Source organism: Odontesthes bonariensis, chromosome 18 (assembly GCF_027942865.1).
Source record: "Odontesthes bonariensis isolate fOdoBon6 chromosome 18, fOdoBon6.hap1, whole genome shotgun sequence".
Classification (NCBI taxonomy): domain Eukaryota; kingdom Metazoa; phylum Chordata; class Actinopteri; order Atheriniformes; family Atherinopsidae; genus Odontesthes; species Odontesthes bonariensis.
In genome coordinates this window covers 31,064,373-31,091,824 of record NC_134523.1, presented here as the reverse complement: position 1 = coordinate 31,091,824, position 27,452 = coordinate 31,064,373, and the positions used below count along the sequence as shown (strand labels likewise).

At 43.9% G+C, this 27,452-nt stretch overlaps 1 protein-coding gene across 1 annotated transcript in view; it reads right to left on the bottom strand.

Annotated features, from left to right (window-relative positions):
- The window catches only part of LOC142367264 (death-associated protein kinase 2), a 48,146-nt gene that overhangs the window by 20,170 nt on the left and 524 nt on the right, over window positions 1-27,452 (bottom strand). The window contains exon 2 of the mRNA XM_075449251.1: window positions 16,342-16,518. Coding sequence (XP_075305366.1) covers window positions 16,342-16,403 — 62 coding nt within the window. The 5' untranslated portion in view covers window positions 16,404-16,518. The remainder of the gene's footprint in view (window positions 1-16,341; window positions 16,519-27,452) is intronic.

Genomic DNA, 27,452 nt, shown 5'->3' with positions numbered 1-27,452 from the left:
TTAGAACCTAATCAAAATGTTCTCTGCCGACTCCACCAGATTCTTGTTCTACATGTCCCCAGCTACCTCTGTGGTGATTTTCAAGTCATTTCACTGCATCATTGTTTAATAATCTGATGCTGACATCATACCCAATGGATGATGTATATGGGCAGATTAAAATATTAATAGAAAATTAAAAAAACAATTGTTTTCTGCAAACTCCACCAGATTCTTGTTCTACATGTCCCCAGCTACCTCTGGCGGTTTAATTTCTATAAATGGTGCACTCTCTGCTAGATGAAAGGCATGGAAATGTCCGATTCCTTCCGTTATCGGCAATGATCGGCAATCGGGCAGATCATGATTTTGTTGATCGGTGATCGGTCCAAAAAATGCTGATCGGAGCATCACTAATCGTATGTATATAGACTCAATTGGGGTACGAGGAGTTCCTGATGAATACAAGGCCCGCCATCAAGTGGTCACAGGTTTTAAATCATTCCTGTCCTAGTAGGCAATAATCAATCAAACTGTTGACTTGATTAACTATGGCGGTGTTTGTAGAATGTTGGAGATATGTGCTGTACTTTCAAAATGGTGCCGGTGTGCGTACCTGGCCGCCTGCTGCTCCTACAGTTGCTTGTGTTTTTGGTGTTCATAAACCTTGGCATTACACAGATCAGGTCTCTGCTGGTGCACAATCGTCAATTTCTATTAGATCTTCGACATAATGTCAGGACTTTGGGTGCATTTGAGCACGGTGGACAGAAAACTGTGCCCCCGCTACTGACGGGGATCCCGACTCACCTGTATCGGGCCTTGGCCCTACCCCCTTGGCGGAAGCGTCTCCGAAACGCGGTGGTTGGATGGTGAAGCTTAAAGCCTGGCTGGCAGGATCTTCGACCATTTCTTGCACAGGACTTGGATTAATCCATCCTTTCGTTCTGCCCCGGTGTTTCCTGGATCCCATCGATGCCTGCCTTGTACCTGTCACCGGATCGTTTGAGGGACTCCAGCCCCGCCGCCACTGCCCTCCTTGTGGGGTGAACCTCCGGTTCCTGAAGACGCTGCCACGGTCTCGCAGATCCGCCAAACCACAGCCCCCTCCAGGATTGGCCTGGTGAACACCAGATCACTGGCGAACAAAACATGTATCCTGAGGGATTTCTTCAACTCTCGTGGCCTGGATTTTCTCCGAGTGACAGAGACTTGGATTGATGCCGGTGAGTGCAGTCCTCTGGTTGAACTTTTACCGGCTGGCTGTTCTCATTTGAACTCCTCGTGAACGTCGGGCCGTGGAGGAGGAACGGCGACTGTTTTTAAAAATATTTTTCAATGTAAGCAGCGGGCCGTCTCATCTTCCTCTTCCAGTTTTGAGGCAAATTTATTTGACGTGGATCGCTCCGATCCGGTGCTGTGTGCCGTCATCCACCAAATACAATAAGGACTTTTTAAATGACTTCTCTGATCTGCTGGCTGAAATTATGCCCAAGTATGATTGTGTCCTCCTTGTGGGGGATTTTAACATTCATGTGTGTTGTCCTTACAAGCCGTTGGTGAAGGACTTTTTTATCCTCATTAGCCGCTTTCGGACTGTAGGAACCTTTGGCAGTTCTAATAACCTTTTAATCCGCGGGGCCGTTTTCTCCCGTGTTCGGACATACAGGAACTCGGGGCTTTCTCCCTCAGTTCCTATAACTATTTAGCTCCTTCTCCGAGGTCGGGTCTTTTCATAGTTCTTATAGAACTAATCTAACGGAGGTGTGTGGTGGTTGGTAGCTACGCCCCACGTCATGCTATCACGGCTGAAATGTTTACTCATACAACACAGACAGAACAGGCGCGTGTTTAATAAGTTAAACTTACACTGGTCTCATTTGTCTGCAGCGCTCTGCTCTCCTTTCTTCCTTCATGAAATGAAAAAGTATCTCCTGACTCTCTCTGTGAGCTCTTCCAGCCTCGATATTAGACGCCTGATGTGATTGTCCATGATTAATATCACCATCATGCAGACCATAAACACAGTGGCCTCCCCGCTCTCCATATTAGCTTCTTGGTGGTGTTTTTTCTACTCTCCTTACTTTTACCGTTTTGTTTTGTGTTTGAATGTGGCGCTAAACGGCTAACGGCTAATACGTCACTGAAGCAGACGGCTGCGCGCGGCCCATCAGTCCCTATCAGGTCCCGACTCGTGTGCGAATGCAGACTGAAACAGTTCCGCTGGGGAAGGACAGTTATCAGAACGAAATTCGAGGAGGGTAGTTCTGATAACTACTTTCTTAGAACGGTCTGTCCGAAAGCGGCTATTGACTCTTTTAATTTGGTGCAGTGTGTCTGGTCCCAAACACGAACATAGACACACATTAGACCTTGTCCTTTCTCATGGTTTGTCTGTGTCCAACCTGGAAATCTATGACAATCTGTGGGGTTACATGGCACTGAAAGGATCAGATAATTGGCTAAATTACAATAAGAAAGAGTTGAGCAAGGGTAATTATCCTTGGATATATGGCGGTGAATGAATGGGATCAGAGGCACAAAGCATGTCATACTCCGATACGATAGGTGGTGCTGTACCCATTTCAACTATTGCTAATAGAGCCATTTCCGGTTGACTCCTTCAACACCAAAATCAGGCATTCGAGAAAATGGCGAATGAAGAGCAAGATGAAGGTACGTCCCTCTATTTTTCGTTTGTGATGAGCTGCTTATTGCACAAACGTGATGCACAGCGGCGCATTCTCATTCTCGCAGTGTTTTTCTTTCCGACGGCGATTACAACAGTAATATCGTCTCTTCCGACTTCCGGTTCCAGACCCCGGGAAAAAATCTCGAGCATGCGCAGAACGCAAAGTCTAATTCACCACGTGCTTCACCGTCTACAAGCAGGTTTAGAGTGACTTTCAACTGAGTTATCTCGGGGTCTTAATCCGATCGCGAGTAACTCGATTCGATCCAATTTCTTGTCAGATTAAGGTGTCTACATGAACTTAGTAACTCAGTCTTATTGTAATTTAGCCAATTATCTGATCCTTTCAGTGCCATGTAATCCCACTGAATGTGTTTTCTGATCATTTGCCCTGAAATGTACTATAGCTTCCTGCACTTTTTCAATGACAAGGTTATTGGCATTCTTGTTTTAGAATGCGCCGCTGAGGGTGGCAGCATGTTGGAGTAGCTCTGTACCTCACATTGAGATTTTTTCTTTTTTCTAAATTTCATTCCTGTTTTTTCTTGGAAGAAATTGCATTTTTTGGACAACTGTTCCTTCCTGCCTTGGATGCTGTGCAGCTGGATTGATTTTTCCCAATACTTTTGTATATTTTGCTCTTTTGTTATGATACATAACCATAGCAACAGGGTGGTTTACAACAGGGAGCAGCTGATTAACATTGGAAAAGCAGAAATAATCCGACAACTGAAGCCAGAAATCCCACTGGAATTGAAAAGGAGGTGTCGTGGATGCAGAGCAGGAGAAAAGAGGAGAGAGAGAAAGAAGAAGTTCAAACCATATCGGGAATGTAGCATTATGTGTTTTACTGAGACATGGCTGCAGGATCATATCCCCGACTCCAGCGTCTCTCTGCCGGGCTTCCTGACTGTACGAGCAGATTGAGATTTAAAGAGTAGCAGGAAAAGGAAAGGGGATGGATTGGCAGTGCTTGTCATCAACAGATGGTGTCACCCAGGACATGTTACTGTGAAGAGTCGTATCTGCAGTCCTGACATTGAACTATTGGCAGTAAGTTTTCGTCCATATTATTTGCCAAGAGAGTTCACCAGTGTTGTTTTGGTGGCTGTTTACATTCCACCCTCAGCTGTTGCCGACACTGCATGTGATGTCATCAGTTCCGTTGTTGCTAAGATACAGACACAACACCCCAATTCTTTTGTGGCAATATAATAATAATAATAATAATATATTTTACTTATAACGCACTTTACATCAATTTAATGACCTCAGAGTGCTACATTTTAAAACTAGCAAAAAACAAAAACCAAAAAAAACAGTAAAATAGTTTTAAGATTTTTCAGGCAAACTAAAAAGGTGAGTTTTCAGGCCTTTTTTAAAAGAATCCACAGTCTGTGGTGCCCTTAGATGGTCGGGGAGAGCATTCCACAGACTGGGTGCAGCTGAGCTGAAGGCCCGGTCGCCCATAGACCTGAGCCTTGTCCTTTGGAGCTGGAGGAGATTGGCCTGTCCAGAGCGGAGATGACATGAGGAGGAATGGGGGGCGATGAGTTCTTTGATGTAGGGGGGGGGGGGGGGGGTCAGTGCCGTGGAGGCACTGGTGGGACAGAAGGGAAATCTTGAATTTGATCCTGTACTGGACAGGAAGCCAGTGGAGGGATTTGAGGATGGGTGTGATGTGGTGGTACTTCCGCCCCCCCATCAGGATCCTGGCAGCACAGTTCTGAATATACTGCAGCTGCTGGAGGTTCTTGCTGGGGATCCCAATGAGGAGTGCGTTGCAGTAGTCCAGCCTGGAGGAGACAAAGGCATGGACAAGTTTTTCGGAATCAGGGAGAGTGAGTATGGGGCGGAGTTTGGCAATGTTTCTGAGGTGGAAGAAGGAGGTTTTACAAAGTTGTTTGATGTGAGCCTCAAAGGTCAGGTGAGGGTCCATCCTAACACACGAGATTAGTGACTGAAGGTGAAAGGTGGATGTCGTGGCCGGAGAAGGTGATGCTGGTGATAGTGGATGACCAGATCTCGTGCGGAGTGCCAACAAGAATGGCTTCTGTTTTTGAGCTGTTTAGTTGCAGGAAGTTTGCCGTCATCCACGTCATGATCTCCTCCAGGCAGGTGGAAACTGTGGATAGGGCTGCAGAGGGGGTTGGGTTTGTTTTAATGTAGATTTGGGTGTCATCAGCGTAGCAGTGGAAAGATATTCCATGCCGGCTGATGACACGACCAAGGGGAAGCATGTACAGTGTGAAGAGGGTGGGGCCAAGGACAGAGCCTTGAGGGACACCACAGGTAACGGAGTGCATGTCTGAATTTGCACCTCCCAGGGATACATATTCTGTATGTCTGTCAGTGAGATATGATGTGAACCAAGCCAGGGTAGTGTCAGAAAGTCCGATGGAGGAGTGGAGGCGGTGTAGAAGGATGTGGAGGTCGATGGTGTCGAAAGCTGCGGTGAGATCAAGAAGGATGAGAAGTGATGGAGAGCCAGCGTCAGCGGTCAGTAGCAGGTCATTGCTAACCCTGACCAGGGCGGTTTCTGTACTGTGGCCAGAGCGGAAACCAGACTGGAACTTCTCATACAAGCTGTTAGTGGTGAGGTGGTTGTGAAGTTGAGCAGAAACTACCTTTTCCAACACCTTTGATAGGAAAGGTAGGTTGGAGATGGGGCGGTAGTTGACAGGTGTTTCTGGGTCCAGGCTGGGCTTTTTGAGTAGTGGCTTGATGACAGCAGTTTTCAGGGCCGTGGGAACATGGCCGGACCGGAGGGACTGATTGATGATTTTGGTGATCATGGGACTTATTGCAGAGGAGTGACTTTTAATAAGTTGTGAGGGAAATGGGTCCAGGGCACAGGTGGAGGGCTTCATCTTCCTCAGAATGACTTCAATGTCATGCTGTATGGTGTCAGTGAAACAGCAGAGGAGTTTAGTAGTCTCGGACTGAGGGTCTGAGGGAGCAGAGAGAGTGGGGGGGCTGGAAGGAGCGGAGGGTGGGGAGGCGGGGGTGCTACAGAGAACGGAGCGGATGTTGTCTACTTTAGACTTAAAAAAGGAGATGAAGATGTTGCACCGCTCCTGCGTGCTATCTGAGTGTAGGGGGGGTTTGAGGTTTGAGGAGGTGATTTAAGGTTGAGAAAAGTTGCTTGGAATTACCAGGGCTATTGTTGATTATATGGGAGTAGAACCGGGACCGAGTGTCACTGAGAGACTTGCTGTAGGCCTTCTGGTGTTCCCTGTAGGCCAGCTTGTGAGCAGCAAGTCCGGAGTCCTGGAAACGCCGTTCAAGGACACGCCCCGTTCTTTTTAACAAGCGTAGCTCACTGGTATACCAGGGGGCTGTACGTGTGAAGGTAACAGTTCTAGGCTTGAGTGGCACATGACGGTCCAGGAGGGTGCTGAGTGATGAATTGTATAAATCCACAGATTCTGTGACTGAAGGGGGGTTGGCAGTGGAGAGATGTTGGAGGTCAGTAGTCAGGGTGACTGGGTTGATGTTTTTAAAGTTCCTGAAACTGATTTGTCTGCTGGGCTTATTGAGGGGGGATGGGGTGGGTAGCTCCATTGAGATGGCTTTGTGGTCAGACATGCCCAGATCATGCACCGAGAGATTGCAGATGGAGGTTGAGTTGGTGATCAGCAAATCAAGGGTGTGGCCTCTTGAGTGTGTTGGGACATTGATGTGTTGGGTGAGGTTGAGACTGTCAATGAGATTGAGGAGTTCAGCTACAGAGTAGGAAGGGGGGTTGTTAACATGAATATTAAAATCACCAAGTATGATGATTTTCCCTGGGGTTGTGCAGAGTGTGGTAAGGAGGTCATGTATTTCAGGGATGAAGGCTGGGTTGGGTTTGGGGGGGGCGGTATATCAGGAGAACTGTAGTGGAAAGCGGTGGTTTGCATTTAAACCCAAGGCATTCAAAAGAGGAGAGTACAGGCAGTGACAGGGGGGACAACTCAAAGTCTCCCCGGTGCACTACGGCAAGGCCACCACCACGGCCAGTGGTGCGCGCTTTGCTGAGGTAGGTGTAGCCAGGGGGACAGGCTTCATTTAGACTTGAGTAGACCTCTGGTTGTTGCCAAGTCTCAACTAAACACATGAAGTGTATTTCCTCATATGATGTGGTCGTGAGTAAAATATGCCTTGTTATTAAGGGATTGTGCATTTAAAAGTTCAATTTTAACAGGGGGAGCTAGGGTGGTGGTGGAGTGTCTTTGTAGGGGCCGGAGTAGGCTGTGATCCACTCCACGTTTTCTGTCCTGCGTAGCACCAAATAGCCTCTTGGTGGCAGTCCTCTGATGACGTGTCCATTGTGCGACGGGCGTCCAGATGGAAGGAATGCACTGCCCAAGCTGCCGGTGGTAAACAAACTTTCTGCGTGTACTACGGTGGACATAACGAGTGCGACGCAAAAGTCCGAGTTTATTTACAATGGGGATATTAAGTCCAGGAGTGTTTGCAGGGTTGAGTTTGTGGAGTTCTGAGGAGGAATAACTGAAAGCCATGCCAAACAAGGACGAATTCTGCCTAGCCTCGCTAACAGCTAAGTAGACAGACTCAGGAGGACAAACCAGACCAAGAAGCAGACGCCAGAACACGGTTTGTGGAAGCGGCGGAAGAGTTACTCTCAGGTTGGTCGAACTTTGTTGATGTAAACAATCCGAATGAGGGCAGAAATAAAAAAAGGGGGGGTTTTCCGGTTTGTCTAGCTTTGATGGGTATAGAAATCCAAACGAGGGCTGTAATCCAAAGTAAAGACAAGGTCCTGATTGTTTTTAAAAAGTAAGCTCAACTTAGAAAGAAAATCGCTAACTAAGTGGTAGGAGACAGATAGACTCGTTGAGCAGCGGCAGTCAGAACGCCACAGCGTACACCCAACGGCTTCCAATCAGATGTCCAATTAATCAAATTGTCGGACTCTGTCACGGATGACCCAGTCATCTACATTTTCTCCGGGAGCTTCTGTGGACATAGCGAGGTTGTCGAAACAGGCCCAGCCTTTTGATGATGGAGATGTCCAGGGGGCCGTCAGATACGTTGCCGTTATTGAGGCTCAACAACTCCGCAGCCGAATAGCTTAGCTTAGCCTCACGCTAGCCGAGGAGGGAGATTCAGCGTCACACAGTGGCACCTGGGTGTTGAAGTATAATGTCCTGAACGGTTAAAATAATATCCAGGAACGCAGGGAGGTTCAAAGACAGCAGAAAGTGTATCGCACACAATAAAAACAAAACACTGTCATTTAGGCGGAGAAGCGGCGAACATATAACGCCAGCGTCCTCTCCCTGTTGCCATGGGAGACTCTGAAGGGTATCAATATCTGGTGATTTTAATCATGCCTCACTCTCTGCTACACTGCCAACTTTTCAGCAGTTTGTCAGCTGCTCTACCAGACATTGGATTTGTTTTACACTAATGTCAAGGATTCATACATTTCCAAATCAAGACCTCCCCTGGGTAAATCAGATCACAACCTTGTTTTTCTCTGTTCAGCATATAAACCCCTTGTCCAGAGACTACCTGTCACAAAAAGGACTGTTAGAAAGTGGTGACAGGAAGCTGAAGAAGCCTTACAGGGTTGTTTTGATGCAACCGATTGGATTTCTCTTTGTAAGCCACATGGAGAGGACATTAATGCCATGACTGAGTGTGTGACTGACTATATAAACTTCTGTGTGGACAACACCATCCCCACCAGAACAGTGAGATGCTTCCCTAATAACAAACCCTGGATCACCAGTGAGCTAAAGGAACTATTGAACAAGAAAAAAAGAGCCTTTAGGGAGCGAGACAGGGAGTTACTGAGGAGTATACAGAAGCAGCTCAAAGTCAAGATCAAAGAGAGCAAGGAGGTGTATAGAAAGAAGCTTGAGAGTAAACTGCAGAGGAACAATATCAGAGATGTGTGGTCAGGAATGAAGAAGATCACAGGCCTCAAGCAGTGGGAGGATCGGATGGATGGAAGTCTGGACAGAGCAAATGAGCTGAACACATTCTTCAACAGGTTCAGTTCAGGAACAAGCTCACCATCCTCCCCTCCTGTTCCCAGCCAAAGAGACATCACACCCTCCTCTGACCCACAGCTTTCCTGTAACATCTCCACCTCCACCTCAGTCATGGATTCTTCTGCTTCCACTAGTTTGTCTTCAACCAAATCAGGAGATGCTGCTGTCCCCTTTGCCTCCCCCTCCCACTTTTCTGTTTCTAGAAGTCAGGTGAAGAGGCAGTTGGAGAGACTGAACCGGAACAAGGCTGCAGGTCCAGATGGTGTCAGCCCCCGAGTCCTGAAGGCCTATGCAGAGCAGCTCTGTGGGATTCTGCAACACCTTTTCAACCTTAGCTTGACCCAAGAGAAGGTACCACTGTTGTGGAAGACATCCTGTCTGGTTCCGGTACCAAAGAAAACTCACCCTTCAGTCATCAATGACTACAGACCTGTTGCCCTAACATCGCACATCATGAAGGTCCTGGAGAGACCCCTGTTGACCCACCTGTGTAAGCAAACCAGCACATATCAGGACCCCCTGCAGTTTGCTTATCGCCATGGAGTTGGAGTTGAAGACGCTATCATACACCTGCTTCAACAAACCCACTGTCATCTGGACAAAGCAGGCAGCACTGTGAGGATCATGTTCTTTGATTTCTCCAGTGCATTTAACACAATTCAGCCTGATCTGCTTCGTCTGAAACTCCAGAAGACTCAGGTGGAGGCCTCAACAATCACCTGGATTAATGACTACCTGACAAACAGACCACAGTTTGTCAGACTGAAGAATTGTGTGTCTAACCAGGTGATCAGCAGCACAGGAGCACCACAGGGGACTGTACTCTCACCATTCCTTTTCACTCTGTACACTTCAGACTTCCAGTACAAGTCAGACTCCTGTCATCAACAGAAATATTCAGATGACTCTGCAGTTGTCGGGTGTATCAGAGATGGACAAGAAGCTGAGTACAGAGAGCTGGTGGACCGCTTTTTGGCATGGTGTGGGAACAATCATCTCATCTTGAATGTTAACAAAACAAAAGAGATTATTGTAGATTTCAGGAGAAACAGGGTAAGATCAAACCCTGTTTCCATCATGGGAGAAGAAGTGGAGGTGGTTGAGGAATATAAATACCTTGGTGTTCATCTGGACAACAGACTGGACTGGAGACACAACAGTGAAGCCATCTACAAGAAAGGACAGAGCAGACTGTACTTCTTGGGGAAGCTAAGGTCCTTCAAGGTTTGCAGCAAGATGTTGCAGATCTTCTACAAGTCTGTTGTTGAGAGCGTCATCTGTTGGGGCAGCAGCATCAGAACCAGGGACCTAAAAAGACTCAACAACCTGATAAGGAAGGCTGGTTCTGTTCTGGGGACGACTGTGGAACCTCTGGAGACAATAATGCAAAGAAGGATTTTGCATAAAATCAAGAGAATTATGGACAACCCCTAACATCCTCTCCATGAGACTCTTATCGGAAAACAGAGTCTCTTCAGTCAAAGGCTTCTTCAGTTTGGATGCAAAACGGACCGCTACAGGAAATCTTTCCTGCCCACAGCCATCAGCATCTATAATAACTCCTTGATTTAATTGAGTTACATCAACATTTAATTTCCCTCTTGGATAAATAAAGTATTTTTGAATTTGAATTTGAATTACTACTGCAAGGGCTCTCATCTCTACTCCTGCATCTGACCCCTCTGACCCTGTCCCTTGCTCGGCTGTGTTTGATTTGTTTGAGCCTTTGTCTCTGAAGGCCTTAGAAGATGTAGTTGGTCAGATTAAGCCATCAGGTTCTCCCTGTGACACTGTCCCGCCTCACTTCCTTAGTATAAGGCAGTCGGTTCTTGCCATTATTAACAGCAGTCTGTCTTCTGGTGTTGTCCCCCAAAGTTTTAAACATGCTGTGGTGCAACCCCTACTTAAGAAACCCGGTCTTGATCCTGGTGTGCTAGCCAATTTTAGACCCATCTCCAAGCTGCCTTTTATTTCAAACATTTTGGAAAAAGTTATTTTTACTCAATTAAAATAATTTCTGGATGAGCATGATGTCCAGGAGGTCTTCCAGTCCGGCTTTAAAACACTGCATAGCACAGAGTCAGCTTTATTAACACATTGACTCCCAAGTCAGGTAAAACTACGTTTTTACTGCCCATGCGTTGGCTCCCAAATGGTAAAAATACGTTTTTACGTTTTTTTTTATGGATTCTGAATCTATACATTCTAATGCACATTCTGTGTGATTTTTGTAATTATGTGATGAACAGAACTGACATAGATGGCAGTCAAAAACTGGTGTCATCATCTGGACATTTTGATCATTACGCCAATGGCTTTGCGTCAACTCAAGAACAATTTTGATAACGCTGCATTGATTGTTGTGCATTTCCGCATTTTGTCCAATCGCACGTGTCGGTTTCCAGAGGGTGATGGTAAAGTAACATAAACAAACAACAAGAAGGAGAAGAAGACACGCGACAAGTCTAAGGAGGCGGTCTTATGAACAGGTTAGCTTTGCAACATGCGACACGACGCAAATCCTCTGACCCGGATATGTAAGTATCTAAAGTGCGACAGGCTGAAAGAGCGCACGTTTCACAAAAGCCCCGATATCTCAGTTTGTTGTTGATTTTGGTGGATACCCGCCTTGGTTTAGCTAAGGATAGCTCGCTAATGGCGGCACCAAGAGACACGCAGTTTTGACCCACAAAGAGTTTAAAGTCTCAGCTTCAGTGGCCCTATCACATAATATGTTGTGACTGTACAAAAAACGTCAAAAAATGGTTTAGAACGCTGGGATTCTACGACATAATTCCGTAAACACCGCCGGTATTCAATGTGTTAAGAGTTTTTAATGACATCCTCCTCGTGAATGACTCTGGAGACTATGTGACTCTTGTCCTCCTGGACTTAACAGCGGCTTTTGATACCATGGACAACAACATTTTAGTGCCTCGGTTGCAGCACCTCATGGGCATCTCAGGTACCCCCCTGGACTGGTTCAAGTCCTACCTGGCAGACAGAACCATGTGCGTAAGCCTTGGTGGTTCTGAGTCCCGCTCTGCTCCGCTGTCATATGGGGTTTCACAGGGCTCAATTTTAGGGCCCCTGCTTTTCTCATTGTACCTGCTGACCCTGGGTTCCATCCTGAGAAAGCATGGTATCTCTTTTCATTGTTATGCTGATGACAGCCAGATCTATGTGCCACTAAGGAAGAAGGATGCTTTCTCTCTGAAACCACTTCTGTTATGCCCTAACCCCCTCTTGCTGTGAGGCGACAGTGCTAACCACCACACCTGTGAACAGTGAATGGCCTATGACATACCCTATTAAAAATCTGTATAAGTGTGTATTGAAATTACAGATGTACTCTGATTTACATGTATGTAATATATTAAATGATATCGTGAGTGAATTTTTACTCTTTTCATACGTTTGATATTTTAATTTTTTATTTTAAAGTTTCTAAGAAGCATAAAGGATAAAAAAATTCTTATCTTTTATGCCAACACAATCATTTCTACTTTCGTGTAATTACTTTTGTTGAAGTATGCATGAGATTAATACCTGCACTCGGGAGATCACCACTGCTAAATGTCCCATAGCTGTGGCAGTATCAACACCACTATCTGCTCCCAGCAGGACAGAAGGAAATGTCTCATGCATTAACGCAAGCATTCATCTTCTCTACCCTATAAAAGCTTCCTGAAAACTCAATATCTTTGAACATTTGCATCACAACCTCTGCATGTAAATGTTTCCTTGCTGCAAGATAATTAAATGTCCTATGCTTTAGAATTTTTTTGATCAATATTACTTAACTTTCAGCCCCCAAAAACTATTTTTTTCTGTGTATTCCCACAGATTCAGGGCTCTAGAGTGCGACCGCACATGCGACCTATTTTCTCAATGGTGCAACTAAAAAAAATCTGAGGTCGCTAGGGCTGACGGCAAATAATCGATTGGTCGTGGGTCGACCAAAAAAATTACCAGTCGACTAAATTCCATTGGTTGATTGGTCGCAGAAAAAAAAATAGCCGCGTCTCGTCAAAGGGCTCCCGGGACTTTTAATTTGAAGGGCTTGACAAAGGAAGACGTCAAACAAATCAAAACGGTAAATTTGTGTCACAAGGACAGAACGATCAGTTAGCCCGTAACCCGTCCTGGAGTAACGTCCAAGGAGGTCGTTGCGCAGGGCACACTTTGCAGCTGTGCATCGATCCGGCTCTTAAAAAAGATCCCATTTGCCGTGTCATAGCAGCTGCCAGACGTCTTGTTGAAAAAGTGCCAAGGCTACAGCGGCTCTCACTGAAAAACAAATACAACAGAACGTTGTTGAACACGTGAAATTCCATCTCGTGGAGACATCCTGGATGAAACTCATCCAAGATGTCTCCACGAGATGGAACTTCACTGCATGTTGGAGCGCCTTCTGGAACAGAGGTGGCCGGTCACCGCTGTAGCCTACTTTCCGACCCCGTAACCACACACAGATCACGGCCGCGCTGTCATCCTCGCGCAGCAACAGGTGTCTTTTCATGTTTATGAGCATGGGCAGTGTGTAGAGCTTAGATCGGGCATAAAAAATCAAACCCGACCCTTTCCGAGCCCGTGCACATTGTGTCCGAGCCCGGCCCGGCACATTAACTGTAATTATGAGCCCGAGACCGCTTTAAACCCGACCATTTCTTAATATGTGGGCCGTTATAGCTGACGTTGTTAACTACAATTCCACAAAGCCGACACATACATTGTCACTACCCACGACTTGTTTAAAATATGTCCATACCTCCGACTTTCCTTCAAACTTGCTCACTTTTAATTCTCCCGTTTTTATTTTTTTCTTTACTTCTTCAGGCTCCATGTTGCACGCCAGCCAATTCAGCACAGCAGGGCAGGCTCGGTGTTACGCTTGCCAGTGGAGGAAAACTGCGCATGACACATAGCTAGCCTTTTGCAATTTCGTAGACTGACTTGTGTAACTTTGTATACATTAAGAATATTGTCTATATAGAATATTTCGTCTAATTATTACATAATTTTGCCCGTACCAATTAAGCTAATAGTGATTAAAAAAAAAAAAAAAGCTTGATCACGCCCGGTCCGGTCCGACCCGAGGATAGTGGCGTGAAATATCGGACCGGCATCAAGTTCGGGCTCAGGTGCGGGCAGAGAATCTAAACTCTAGCAGCGTGGCAGAGAGAGATGCATTAACATCTTGTGAAAGCAACTCGGTAAGTGTGACCATCGGCTTCAGCACCGACACTATGTCTTCTGTTATCCTCCATTGGACCGTGGTGAGATCCAAATCGCGGTCAAAATGTTCAAAGTCCGTCTGTCTTTCTGATTATTTTTGTGACACATTCAGAATGTCAAAATCTGAAATAATTTGCCCGTGTAAAGAGAGGGCAGACTTGAAGCACCCGGCTTGTGCGCTGGTAAAATTCTGCTTGTCAGCCAATGGTCACTAACGTCGGGTTTTTTCTCATTCTCCGACTGAGAGAAGAACTGAGCAGTCAATTGATTTTTGTGTAGGCTATAGGCCTAGTGTTTAGATGAACCAGGAAACATTTTGTTAGTCACACATGGTGACTCCCGGCCTTAGTGGTAAATGTGGCAGCCGGGCATCAAAGGAATTTTTTTTTTTTGGGGGGGGGGGGGTCGATTAGTCGATTAATCAGGAGTAAATGACGACCACTGGTCGACCAACAAAATCCTTGGTCGTGGACAGCCCTAGAGGTCGCACAGGTGCAAAAAAAAAAAAAAAAGTGCGTGACTCCCTGTGGTTCAACAACAGACACACATTAGACCTATCGTGGTCTAAACCAATCAGAGATAGTGAAGGGCGGGACCGCCTTCTGATTGGCTCATGTACGTGTGTGTACGTTTGAACACGTGCTTGCTAGTCAGACAGAGAGGTGATGAACCTCGGCCCGTCAGATAAACAGTGGATGTAGCCGCAGGTGATAAGATGAAAATAACGATTGACAACTTTTTTGTTAAGTTAAGGCCTGATTCGTCCGAAAATAACCACAACCAATGCTCTGACACGGAGCCATCAACCTCCCACGTTATGTCATGCCCTGGTCCGGAGCTAGCATCAGATAATGAGCCACATACGATCGACTCCGAGCCAGAACCAACTGATATTAAAAGGGCTAAAGTGTATACATTTACAAGAGATTGGCTTGACCAGTTTCCCTGGCTAAGATGCAGTAAAGCCGATAATATAATGCACTGCATTTACTGTAAAATGTGGCAATAGTGCATTTGTGACTGGTTCTAAAACATTTAGAATTAAAACGCTGAAAAAGCACAACGCATCTATGAAACACATTACCTGCTCAGTGTCCCCTCTCCCCGCTGCCTTTCAGCGGCAGGCAGCAGCAACCACATCATCGAACGAGGCCGAGATGATAATCAAGTTTAACGTTGCCGACGTAGAATTGTGCTTCAAATAAAGAACTTTATTTTGACCAGATTGCTAGTTGATCGTTTACAAGTCAATATTGCCTATATGGACAACGATTTAAAAATAAAAAAATAAAAAAGTGAACCTGTAAAACTGCGGTGTTAAATGCAATGCGTTTGAAAATTTGGGTGCACCTAACTTTTGTGCTGGTGCACCTAAGAAAAAAAAGTTGGGTGCACCAGTGCAACCAGTGCAAAAAGTTAGTCTAGAGCCCTGAGATTGCTGGTACATCATTTCCAGTAAGTCAGTAACTGTGCCTCATCTTTCACATATTTCCTTTTATACATCTGGTTTGCATGTAAATATTCCGAATATGTTGGTTTCACATTATGGCAAGCCCTCATCACTTTAAACTGACACCTCAGTTAAGACTAAAAAAGTTTCAATCTCACGTCCACAGCCAACAATAGCCAAAAGAGTGTACATTGTAAGCGAGTGCATGGTCCTTATCTGACCCTGTACACTGAGCCAGGTGTAAATTAGCTTGTTGAGAACTGATGCAACAAATGTATAACGAAATGCTGAAAATGGAGATATGTGGTGTGCAAATCCTGGAGCCGTTTTTCGAGAGCGTCTGGCCAGATCTTTAGAAAAAAACTGTAGAATATTAATTTGTTGAGCTCTTTTTGTTATTAAATTTGGTCTAGGACTTAGTAAAGCATTGACTATGGTCTGATCATATTTTCCCTGTAGTCATCTACAACTAAATATGAACAAAAAACAGTGGGAGTTGCATGACTCCTTCCTGTTAACTTAAAGGTAATCTTTGACTTCCTCCAGTCAACAGAATGATGTGGCTACACAAACAATAGTATGTTCTGATAACTCTTTTTTTGTGGTTTGTATACAAATGGAAATCTTCTTCCTCCACACAATCTTTTGTCAGTGTTGTATAACATTTGTGTTTTCACAGAAACATCAGCAGACCTGCTTACATCCTGTTTGCTGCTCAGCTCACAGCTATGACTGCATGACAGAGGCTACATATTTATTAGCATACAGAGCAGTAACCTGAGATCCAGTCACCAGGTCGAATAGTAATGCCTGGTGAGAACCCAAGTACTAAGAGGTGTTTAATGTTTACCCAGGACTAATGTTAGCATCAAATGTGAACAGGACGCTAACCATGCTAAATAATCTTTAAAAGTACAGAGAGCAGAAACCATACTTGAACTATGGAACTTGAACAGTTAAAGAAGAAAAATCTGTACCTTCCAAGAACCTCCCCAATTTCATAGAAGTCTTCCACATTTTCAGGCTTGAAGACAGCCATGTTGACTCTCTGCACTTTGATTCCCTTGGTCTTCTGTTTGTCCACTGCTGGTTATTAAGCAGTCAGTTTTGAGGGGTTCATAATCCTCCCAAAACTACGAACACCAACACTGGACCTGAGGGTGAGCAACAGAAATGGCATATTACCACAGAATATTGTCTTCAGCAGACATTAGGTATACTTGACAGTTAGGATCACCTAGGAGAGTTAAGAAGAAATGTCGAATGGAATGACGAGTGTTGCGGTTAGGGCTGTGCAATATATCGAATTTCGATCGCGATAACGATATTGGTGTCAAACGATCTCAAAATTAATAATATCAAATATAAACGATATAATTAAAAAAATAAAAAATACCGCTGAAGAGAGATTAGCAACAACAACATTGGAAATGGAAGATATAGGGCAGGCTCAGTTAATTGAGAAAAAAGGGAGAAAAAGTTCGGTGATCTGGGCCCACTTTAGATTTGAAGAAAAAGACAAAGAACAGAAGAGACTCATCTGCAGGATTTGCCGAAAAATGGTGTCTGCGCCTCTTACTTTTATTTTGAAAACTAAATGGAAAACTTTTGAAGAGGAGCCAGAGGGAGAAGCCAAGTCCGCACACCTGCGTGAGGCGGGCAATGGAGCTAGCTTGCTCGGAGGTGTTCAGAAATTGGCCTTGCGTTTTTTGACATGATGTTTGCAATAGAGGTTAGCAGCCTACGATGCTTGCGGCATCCCATTGTGGTACAGCGTTTGGCTAAAACAATGTGGATGTATTGATTTGATCGTTCTGGGCATCATCATACACGACAGACTACTCTGCTTATCTAAAACTTATTTTATATCATGGCATTCTCCTACGTCCTAAAGAAAAACTATTTAATCCGTTCTTCTGCTTTCACTCTCCTTGTATGAATGCGCTTGTGATCAGCCAAATGCTGTTAGTTAGCAACTATGGTGAATCCGCTCCGCTCCCACACATGCGCTTGCGACCAGTCTGTTTACAGTGTAACGAGCGATAAAAGAACTCGCTGGTGTTGCAGGTGAAGGTTTGTCAATGTTTGTGATGCATATGAGGCGAGATAGACAATTAATCAAAACTCATTTCAGAGAGGGGTTGCTGCTCGTTCACTCGTTGCCTGTCGTTTGGCAATGTTTGAAAACTTTGTAGCCAGGCTACGCGCTCTTGCTTAGACTACTCGAGGTTTAGATTTGTTGATGTGTCAAGGGCTGCATTAACTGAAATCGTGTCTTGTACTAAAATGTGGATTTTGGAACAGGGCTTACACTTATGTTTGTCTGAACCCAGGATGTTTCCGATGACAAGACAGCGCAGATGGCTTTTAATATCGCGTCAATATGCATCATCTATGCAATATTATTTATCATGAAACCTCAAATCAGAAGTATAATAGGCCTTGTTCCCAGCACTTTTCAAAGCTTACTCAGGTTTACGGTAATAGTCCCCAGCACTTCTGAATCAAACTGACGCCCATGGGATATTTTTTGCCGCTGGCAAAAAAACCCCCATATATATATTGTTTAAAATATCGTGATATCAATATTGACTGAAAATATCGTGATATTGATTTTTCCCATTATCGAGCAGCCCTAGTTGCGGTTGTGTTCTTCGTACACCAATACCCCTTTATTTGACTTTAAAGTCGCTGGACAAATACACAAACACTACAATTTCCCTTTGGGATTAATAACGTATTTTTTCATCTCAAATAATTTATCATTTCATTTCATTTCATTTACCAGTTTACATCTATCCTGTACATACAAAAATATGACTTTATTTGAGCTACATTAGTGTGGTTCAACATAAACAACCTGATGCATCTCTCTAGTGGCCGACTTTAACATACCCAACCTCAGGATTGTTATGCAGAACTCTATACCTGTTTATCAGATGTGCTGTGATGGAAGCGAACATTATGGGCCAATGCTACACCCCAAGGGGAAAGCAAACACTTTCTTATTCATAAAATATAAATAAAGATTTATCTCTCGGTTACTCTCAGTTACTAGGGAGCAAAAAGCTGGTGTTCCCTATCAGAAGCTTCACTGCAAGGTGGTTGATGATGTAGGCTGGAACGCATTCCAGCTGAGGGCTGATCTGATGACATTGTCAAAATTTACGGGTCTAGCATTTAACTTCCTTACGTTGGTTGATGTAGTGGTTCCCATGTTACAAGTGTAGTACACATGTAAATATGTGATCAATTATGCTAACAAGAGAGATTGCTGCCTTCATTGAAAAAGTATATTTTTGGCTTTACTCTTCATGTCCACTGTTACAGAAAGAAAACCACACTTCAAAGTCTCGACAGTTGGTTGGTGCCTAATTTCCAACACACTGGAGTAAACTTTACTAGGGTAGTATGATACCCCAATAGTTGGAGCACATGTCCATGCTAAAATGAAACCTATGTGATATTCATATGTCAGCCAAGACTAAACCTCAGTATTCAGAGCCTTAATAATCTCAGGGCAAATCTAGTCTATCTTGAATGTCCTACTGCTGGGAAAATGAACAACTACGACAGCTGGCGCGTCTTAGCTGCCGCTGCTGCTTCTTCTTTTTGAAGCTCTGCATTTTGTTGTTCAAGTACTTGTTACTGTGTTCAATGACAATAAAGTTGAATCTAATCTTGAATGTAATCCGTAGTCTTTTTTTTGTGATTAACATTTTTTATTTTCATTATTTCAACAATACAGATACAGCAAACAAACCCCTCCCAAGCAACCACCATCCATGCTGATCCCTTTTTGGTTACCAACATCTACTACTGTGCTCCTTCATGTAGCTACACTATTTGCATCAATGTAGACAATACATACATTAACTATAACAAACTTAGACACAGAAAATAACTCCAAACAAGGTTGAAACATCAAATAAGTAAAATAAGCACTACGTCAAAGAAATAATTGGTTAACAGAAAATAAATAAATAACAAGAAGAAGAAGCACTGTTATGTATTTATCCACCACTACTTAAAACTTGCATCTCTCCACTATATGACACCTTTCAGGAGCCCTTTAAAAAGTTAAAGTATTTGCCCCACTTTTCTTCATGTAGATCCAGTCTGCCCAGTCGTTTATGACATTTTTTCAAATGCTGCAACTCGTGCCATCTCCACAGCCCACTCATGAAGAGAGGCCACCCCCTCCGTCTTCCATCCCCTGAAAAGTACTTGTACTTTGATATGTTTATCCTGTCCTGTCAGAACTGAATGATCACCCAAAATAAATAATCTAGGGCTAAATGGCATTTGTATCTCTGCAATCTCACACAAATTATCATAAATATTAGTCCAAAATTGTTGGACTTTATCACATGACCATAAAACATGAACTAAACTACCTTCCTCAGACTTGCATCGCCAGCAGTTTGATGTGAGTAATAATCCTAATCTAAATTATCTGGAAGGAGTCCAATTAAAAGCGATGTATAATTTTGAATTGAATGAGGCGTACTCTTGCATCCTTTTACAAATTCTGTTCCAATCTTCATCCCTAAATGTCAGGTTCAGATCCCTTTCCCACGTCTTCTGCAGGGCTGAAATGGGCCCATTGCCAAGAGTCTGAATCATCATAGAATAATAAGACAGCTGCCTCGTGTCCCTTTCCAAAACTCTTATTAATTTTAACCACACCATTCTCCCGCCCTATCCTCTAATAAAAGGGGGATTTACCAATGCATAATTTAGGATTTAACCACACACTTGAAGAAACATTTAGAAAGGGATCAATTTAAATATTCGAGCAACCTTAGTCCCAATTAATTTGAGATAAGAGATTATTGGATGTGTTTTTGCTTTTTTACTTAATTTAGTAGACAAGACTCGGGGGGGCCTTTGGGGGGAGGGGGGGAGGAAGACCAATGGGCCAGCTGCCTTAAATTAAAAGCATAGTAATAGAACAGCATCTTTGGCAGCCCTAAACCCCCCCTATCCGCTGGTCTTTGTAACTTACTGTGGTTTAAACAGGGGCGTTTACCATTCCAAATAAATCTCTTGGATATCCTGTCAAACCTTTTAAAATAATAATGGGGGATTTATAAGGGGAGGGACTGGATAAGATAATTAATTTTGGGAACACAGAAGACACAAGAATATTTTTGTAATAATGGGTCAAAATTGAGTTTGATCAAATTTTTCAGCTGTCTAGGAAATTGGATACCTAGATACATATTACCTTGCAGAGGCCACTTAAATGCACCTGGATGAAAGGCAGTGGAGGGGCAATAAGCTGTTAGGGGGAGTGCGTCAGACTTTGACCAGTTCACCCTGTAGCCCGAGAATTTTGAAAAAGAGTTTATGATCCCAAGAAGGCTGGGTCCATTAAAAGATTAAAATCTCCTCCCAGAACAACAGCATGATTCCCTGCGGTTTGTAACTTCTTTTCAAGATCAGTAAAAAACATTTTATCATCCAAATTAGGTGCGTATATGTTAGCCAAGATTAGCTTCTGAGACTGTATTTCAGCCAGTACAATAATCATCCTTCCCAAATTATCCTTAATTTCTTTGAGACATTTAAACTGTAAATGTTTACTAACTAAAATTATAACACCCTTGATCTTGCTAGAGCCTATGCTGTAAAAAACATGTCCAACTCATCCCGCACAGAGCTTCTCAGATTCGTCTTTTGACATGTGTGTCACCACCACGTCATAGTTTTTATTCTTAAGCATGGTCATAACCCTTTTCTCTTGACGGGATTCCCCAGCCCATTTACATTCCAAGTGGAGAGACACAATAAGCCTATTTGTTAAGATATGCCTGCCTACACATTAATTCCCGCTTTCGGACAGACCGTTCTAAGAACGCAGTTATCAGAACTGTCCTACTCGAATTTCGTTCTGATAACTGTCCTTCTGTTTCAGGCCCCATCCACACGTAGCCGGGTATCTGCTAAAACGAATAAGTTTTTCTACGTTTGGACCTGTCATCCACATGAAAACGCATAAAAACGCATCGTAAACAAATGTTTTTAAAAACTCCGGGCAAAGTGAAGATTTTTGAAAACTCCGTTTATGCAGCTGCGTGTAGACAGAGATAACCGGAGTTTTGCGTTTTCGAACGTCACAATATGCGCCAAAACAATAACAAATCTGCTTTAAAGTCTAAAGTGCGACCTTTGTTTACTGAAGAAGCATGAATGCCTTGAGAACTGTGGTGGTTATTATTGTGCAGGCGCTGTTTACTGCCTTGTTTTTACACGCCCAAGTCGTACTCCCAGAGGAATGGCGTGACAATTTCGCATGTCCCGGTCCTCACTCCTGTCGCTGTCGGAATTATTACGTCCTCATATCGAGGGGCAGTCCACTGTCATGTGATCACCTGTCGATGTGTCTTTAAAAAAGTTGCGTGCACACTTTATTATTTAGCTGACGAGGGCAGATTGCGCAAAACAGCAAATGCATTTGGGTTGTCAAGACAGATGAAAACGCAGATGTTCGGTTATGTGTGGAAGGTGTTTTTTTCGAAAACGAGGTAATGTGGATACAAATTATTTTATAAACGGAGGGGGGGAAATATTCGGTTTTAAAAATACCCGGCTACGTGTGTACATAGCCTCAGTCTGCATTTGCACATGAGTCGGGATCAGGTCGGGACTAATGCGCCGCGCGCAGCCGTCTGCGTCAGTGACGTGTTAGCCGTTTAGCGCCACATTCAACAACAAAACAAAACAAAACAAAACCCGTAAAAGTAGGAGAGAAGAAAAAACACCACAAAGAAGCTAATATGGAGAGCGGGGAGGCCACCGTGTTCATGGTCTGCATGATGGTGATATTAATCATGGACGATCACATAAGGCGTCTAATATCGAGGCTGGAAGAGCTCACAGAGAGAGTCAGGAGACGATACTTTTTCATTTCATGAAGGAAGAAAGGAGAGCAGAGCGCTGCAGACAAAGGAGACCAGTGTAAGTTTAACTTATTAAACACCCGCCGGTTCTGTCCGTGTTGTATGAGTAAACATTTCAGCCGTGACAGCATGACATGGGGCGTAGCTACCGACCACCACACACCTCCGTCAGATGCGTTCTATAGAACCATGAAAAGACCCGACCTCGGAGAAGGAGCTAAATAGTTATAGGAACTAAGGGAGATAGCCCCGAGTTCCTGTATGTCCGAACACGGGAGAAAACGGCCCCGCGGATTAAAAGGTTATTAGAACTGCCAAAGGTTCCTACAGTCCGAAAGCGGCTAATAACACACAACCATTTTTCAAAAGCAGTACCGTTACAAGGTGATGGTGACTAAACGCAAACATCCCTATAAAACTAACAAAACAGAGAGCGTGCATTTGAACCTGAACTTTGCACACTTGAATCCCCACAGAAGTCCCTCCAACGGAGGTCCGACGGTCCTTATCAGGTCCGCGAGGCTCGTCGTGATCCCTCGTGCACCGTGAAAATGAGTCTACACCAGTGTCTTCAATATCACGTTTGGGTATATAGGAAGAGAATAAACAGCTCAGTCCATCAGCAACCCACTCACTACATAGTGTCTATAAAAGCCATGGCTCTCCGGTAGGGTGACCAGATGTCCCGAAAAATTCGGGACAGTCCCGAATTCTAAGCTTTTGTCCCGAATCCCGAATCTGGCTGTACTTGTCCCGAAAATTAAACTTATGCCAAATAATTACTTTTTAACCCCAGGTAAAGTACACATCTCAAACTAATGCTACTGCCGTCTGTGCCACCTAGAGGCTGCTTGCTTGCGCAGCCCCAAATGTTAAGTGGCTGCGTGCTGCCCCGGCTACAATGTATCTATTTTGTTATCTTTAGGACATTCTAATTCCATTCCATTGCAACAGTAAGCGCGAACAATGACCGGTGCGAAAATTCACTTTCACTGACATACAATAGCTAGCGAAATGGCAGACGAAGAGCCACACCACCAAGCAAAAAAACAAAAGCGACAATGCAGGTACAGGAAGGAATGGGAGGGCAAATATTCATGGCTTAAAAATGCATTGACGGATGAATTTAAGGCGTTCTGTAAAGTGTGCAAGAAGGAGTTTGGCGTTTCCCACGGAGGAGAATCTGATGTTATAATGCGTTTTGATGTTTTGTACGTTCAGTTCGTCATGTTAAAAGTTAAAGTTAATTTTAACTTTCATGTTAATTTTATGAACCCCGGAATTTTGGACTGTGTACGTTATACCAATACACTGGAACTTGCCATGATATTACCGGAGTGTGCGTCTTTTATTGCAATTATACCCAATCTACACTAGAACACCGACGACAAAGCATTTTATTACTGTACATGTATGTCAGCTCACCCGCGCGCGCCCCGTCCTGAATTTCAGCCAACCTCATCTGGTCACCCTACTCTCCGGGGACAATCAAAAGCCCTCTCACCCCGGTCGGTCTTGATTCTCAGTTTAGCAGGGACCAGCATCCTGAAGCTTGCAGTTTTTTCTTTCACTCCTTGAATTTGTCGCGCTTCATCTGGGTAGCTCTGGAGTAGTTGGGGAAAAGCATGACAGTAGAGTTTCCCCAGCTCAGCTTGCCTTTGTTTCTCGCTGCTCGCAACACCGCATCTCGGTCTGACTATCTCAAAAACCTGGCCAGTATTGGTCTGGGTCTGTCTCCTGGTGTGGGTCGCTGGCTAGCGATCCGATGTGCCCGTTCAATCTCTCGTCTCCCCTCTATGTTCAGTAAATTTGGCAACAGTTCGTCCAGAAATCTCACCACATCTCCTCCCTCTTTACCCTCCGGAATGCCGATGAAGCAAACATTGTTGTGTCTCGAGCGACTCTCCATGTCTTCTAATTTGTCCCATTTCTGCCCGACATCTGTCTTGCTAGCTGGCGGGGGTATGCAACCGGCATTCCGACATCCCGTCACTCAGACATGACGCCACTGCGACATCCCGCCATTCCGACACTTTGATACCGCCATTCCGACACTTTGGTACCGCCATTCCGACACGGTATTTTTAAGGTATTTTTTAAGGCATTTAAAAATGCCACTGTAGTAAAAATGACATATTTTCAGCCGTCCGGATTTATTCTAAGAAAAGAAAATCAGACCTATTGCGAACATTTCAAGTAAACCAGCAGCTTCCGACTGAAACAGGGAGACATGTCCGGATTTATTCTAAGAAAATCAGACCTATTGCGAACATTTCAAGTAAACCAGCAGCTTCCGACTGAAACAGGGAGACATGTCCGGATTTATTCTAAGAAAATCAGACCTATTGCGAACATTTCAAGTAAACCAGCAGCTTTAAGCGCTGTCCAGCGCTGCATCGTAAATTTTGAATAGGCCTTGTTTTAAAATCGTTGGGTTTTGTGTCCCTGATTTTTTATAGATGTATGTATTATATATATGTATATATGTATTTTAATATATGTTTATATAGGGACAAAAGAAAGCCTGCAGTTTAGGCGAAATTAATTATTATTATTGTTTTTTTGTTGCTAATTTTAGTTGTATTTACCTAATTTTGAATGAAAAGTTAATAAAATGCTGTTGTTGATGTGGATCTTGTTGTTGTGTTGTTTGTTTGCATAGTGATTGTATGAGGATTGCACTTTAAGGTGCCCACTGGTTTCTTTAACCGTTGCTCTTTTTACGAGCAGGGAGGAAGTTCTGTGTGAGTTTATCCCTTAAGATCGGGGCTCACCTTCCTTTGTGTAGATGTCGACGGGCAATATTTTTAACAACAGCAGGTTGCGTGTCTACCGACAGTTGTCACAGCCTTGAATGCGCGATGAAGATTGTAACTATTATTGCATGGCGAGCTGTCCACGCGTGTGGTGCTGAAATCGAGTGTCGGAATGGTGGTATGTTGAAAAGAAAAAATCATACCGCCATTCCGACAAAAGAAAAAATGAAATTCGGAATGACGGGACGTTTCATTTCTTAAAAAAATGTCACCATTCCAACAATTGAACGTCAATGTCGGAATGTCGGTATGTCGGAATGGCAGCATGTAACCGCTGGCGGGTTAGCTTGCCACGCCTGCTCAGTCACTTCCAAGTACTCCGCTCGCTTCTCCACGTCGTCCATTCTTGTAATTAGAGATGAGAGTTTAGTCTCTACCGACGCAGTGGTGCGGCGTATTTCTGCCAGCCCCCCCAAATCTTCAGAAATCTTTGTTAGTGTTGAGTAGATGTTACTGATATCATGAGCTATGTCGTTAGCTTGTTGCTGCTCGGGTTTGTTAGCTTCATCTTGATCTTGCATCATGGCGTCGGCCCCGTGAGATCGTAGATGTCTTTTAATATCTCCGCAGGCTGAAGACTTAGCCAGTTTCAACATTTTTTGCACCCTCTTTAATTACGAACAAGTAAAGTGGGTGATAATATCTCTGGTGTAAATGTTTTAAAGGATAAATGTAGCAATGCAGTGCGGAGCTCCCAACTCTGTGGCTTCTTCTCGCATCGAGTCACGTGACTCAATCCTTCAGTCTTTTAAGTAATTAATTTTTTTTGTCTGTGGACTCTGCAGTTGTTATCTATCTGATGTTGAGCATTCGTTAATCCAGACTTTTTATTTAATGAGTTAGGTGGCATCCGTGTCTGTGTGTTTGGGTGAAGATTAGCCTACCCGCTGCCTCTGACGCTGCCATGGCTTTGGCAACTATGTTGGCTAGTTATGTGTGGCTTGTGCTAGCCTGGACTGTCCTGTTTTTAGTCCATCACCCAACGACAGCACTGTTCCAGTACTTAGCCGGTGACCTTCATAGGCTCCACTTACACCTGCACCTGCCACCACCACCAGCTCTGCTCTTACACCCGGACATTTTACACTGTCGGAAATACATTCACCACGGCTCTCACCGGAACCTCTGGTGGGATGGATCCAACTCCATCAAGTCTTTCTGGTCTGCTGCTCGGCGTCCCCCGGGGAACACCGGTCACCGCGCTGATCACGGTGTGCTGGCCCCCCTGGCTAGGTCAGCTAACATGGCTGTCAATCACAGCAGGACTACTCTCAACTTCGGTTTTTTTAACATCCACTCACTCACGAGTAAGGGGTACCTTATGCAGGATGTCCTCGCTGACCATAAGCCGAATGATTTTACTCCACTTCCTGATGCTACTCCTCTGGGGTTTGTTTACATCGCTCAACCTCGTGATTCTGGTCGAGGGTGAGGTCTCGTGATAATCTACCACAAGAAGTGGAGGATAGTGCCTGTGAATGTTCCTGCCTGTCACTCATTTGAGGCCACTGTATGTCAATTCTCTGGACCTATTCCCACTATTGGGATACCTTTCCTGTGAATAATAAGTGCTATCATTATAAATACCATCAAACCTTAAAAACCCACAACACTAAGTTTAGTTACAAGATGACAGCGTGGATATACATACCACTTTTGTCTAAGTTCAGTGATACTGTATGTGCATCACACTGACACAACTCACACTGACTAGGAGCTGTGCCTGCTGGCTCATCTCTGTACTTTCATTTCCCAGTTCCAGGTGACTGCTGCATTCAAGCTCTGTTTTCACTTCTAATATTTCTCAGTGTAGACAATGACTTTTTCCTGCCTGAGAATACAAATAACCAATGAAAATATAGTTTAAGAACCAGAAAATTATTCAGGAAAGTCCTTCAAAAAGCCAACAAATTTTACAAAAATACCACATTTAGGAGACAATTCAGCAAACCAATAGTGTTTTCTCATGTTCTTCAGATTGGAATTATGAGGAAAGGAAGACAACTTTATATTAAGGGAATATTTAGATTTATCACATAGCACCAGCAAGAGTAATGCGCACATCTTCAATTCAGACATACAACCAGACATTAGGATCTGCTCCCTGGTATATCTCCAAATTTGAAAAATATGTTATTAATCCCAATAGGTAAATTATATTGTAGCAGTATCTGTCATTGAACTATAAACACAGCTATCATATAATTTCTATTCTGCACTGTCTGTATGTACAGTTCTAGATAGCAGCCATCTGTACACATACAGTACATTCAGTTTTTTAATTTTATTTAATTAAATTACAATATTAAAATATCTTATAATATTCATATTGTACATATAACTTTTTGTGTTGTTGCTGCTCTGACA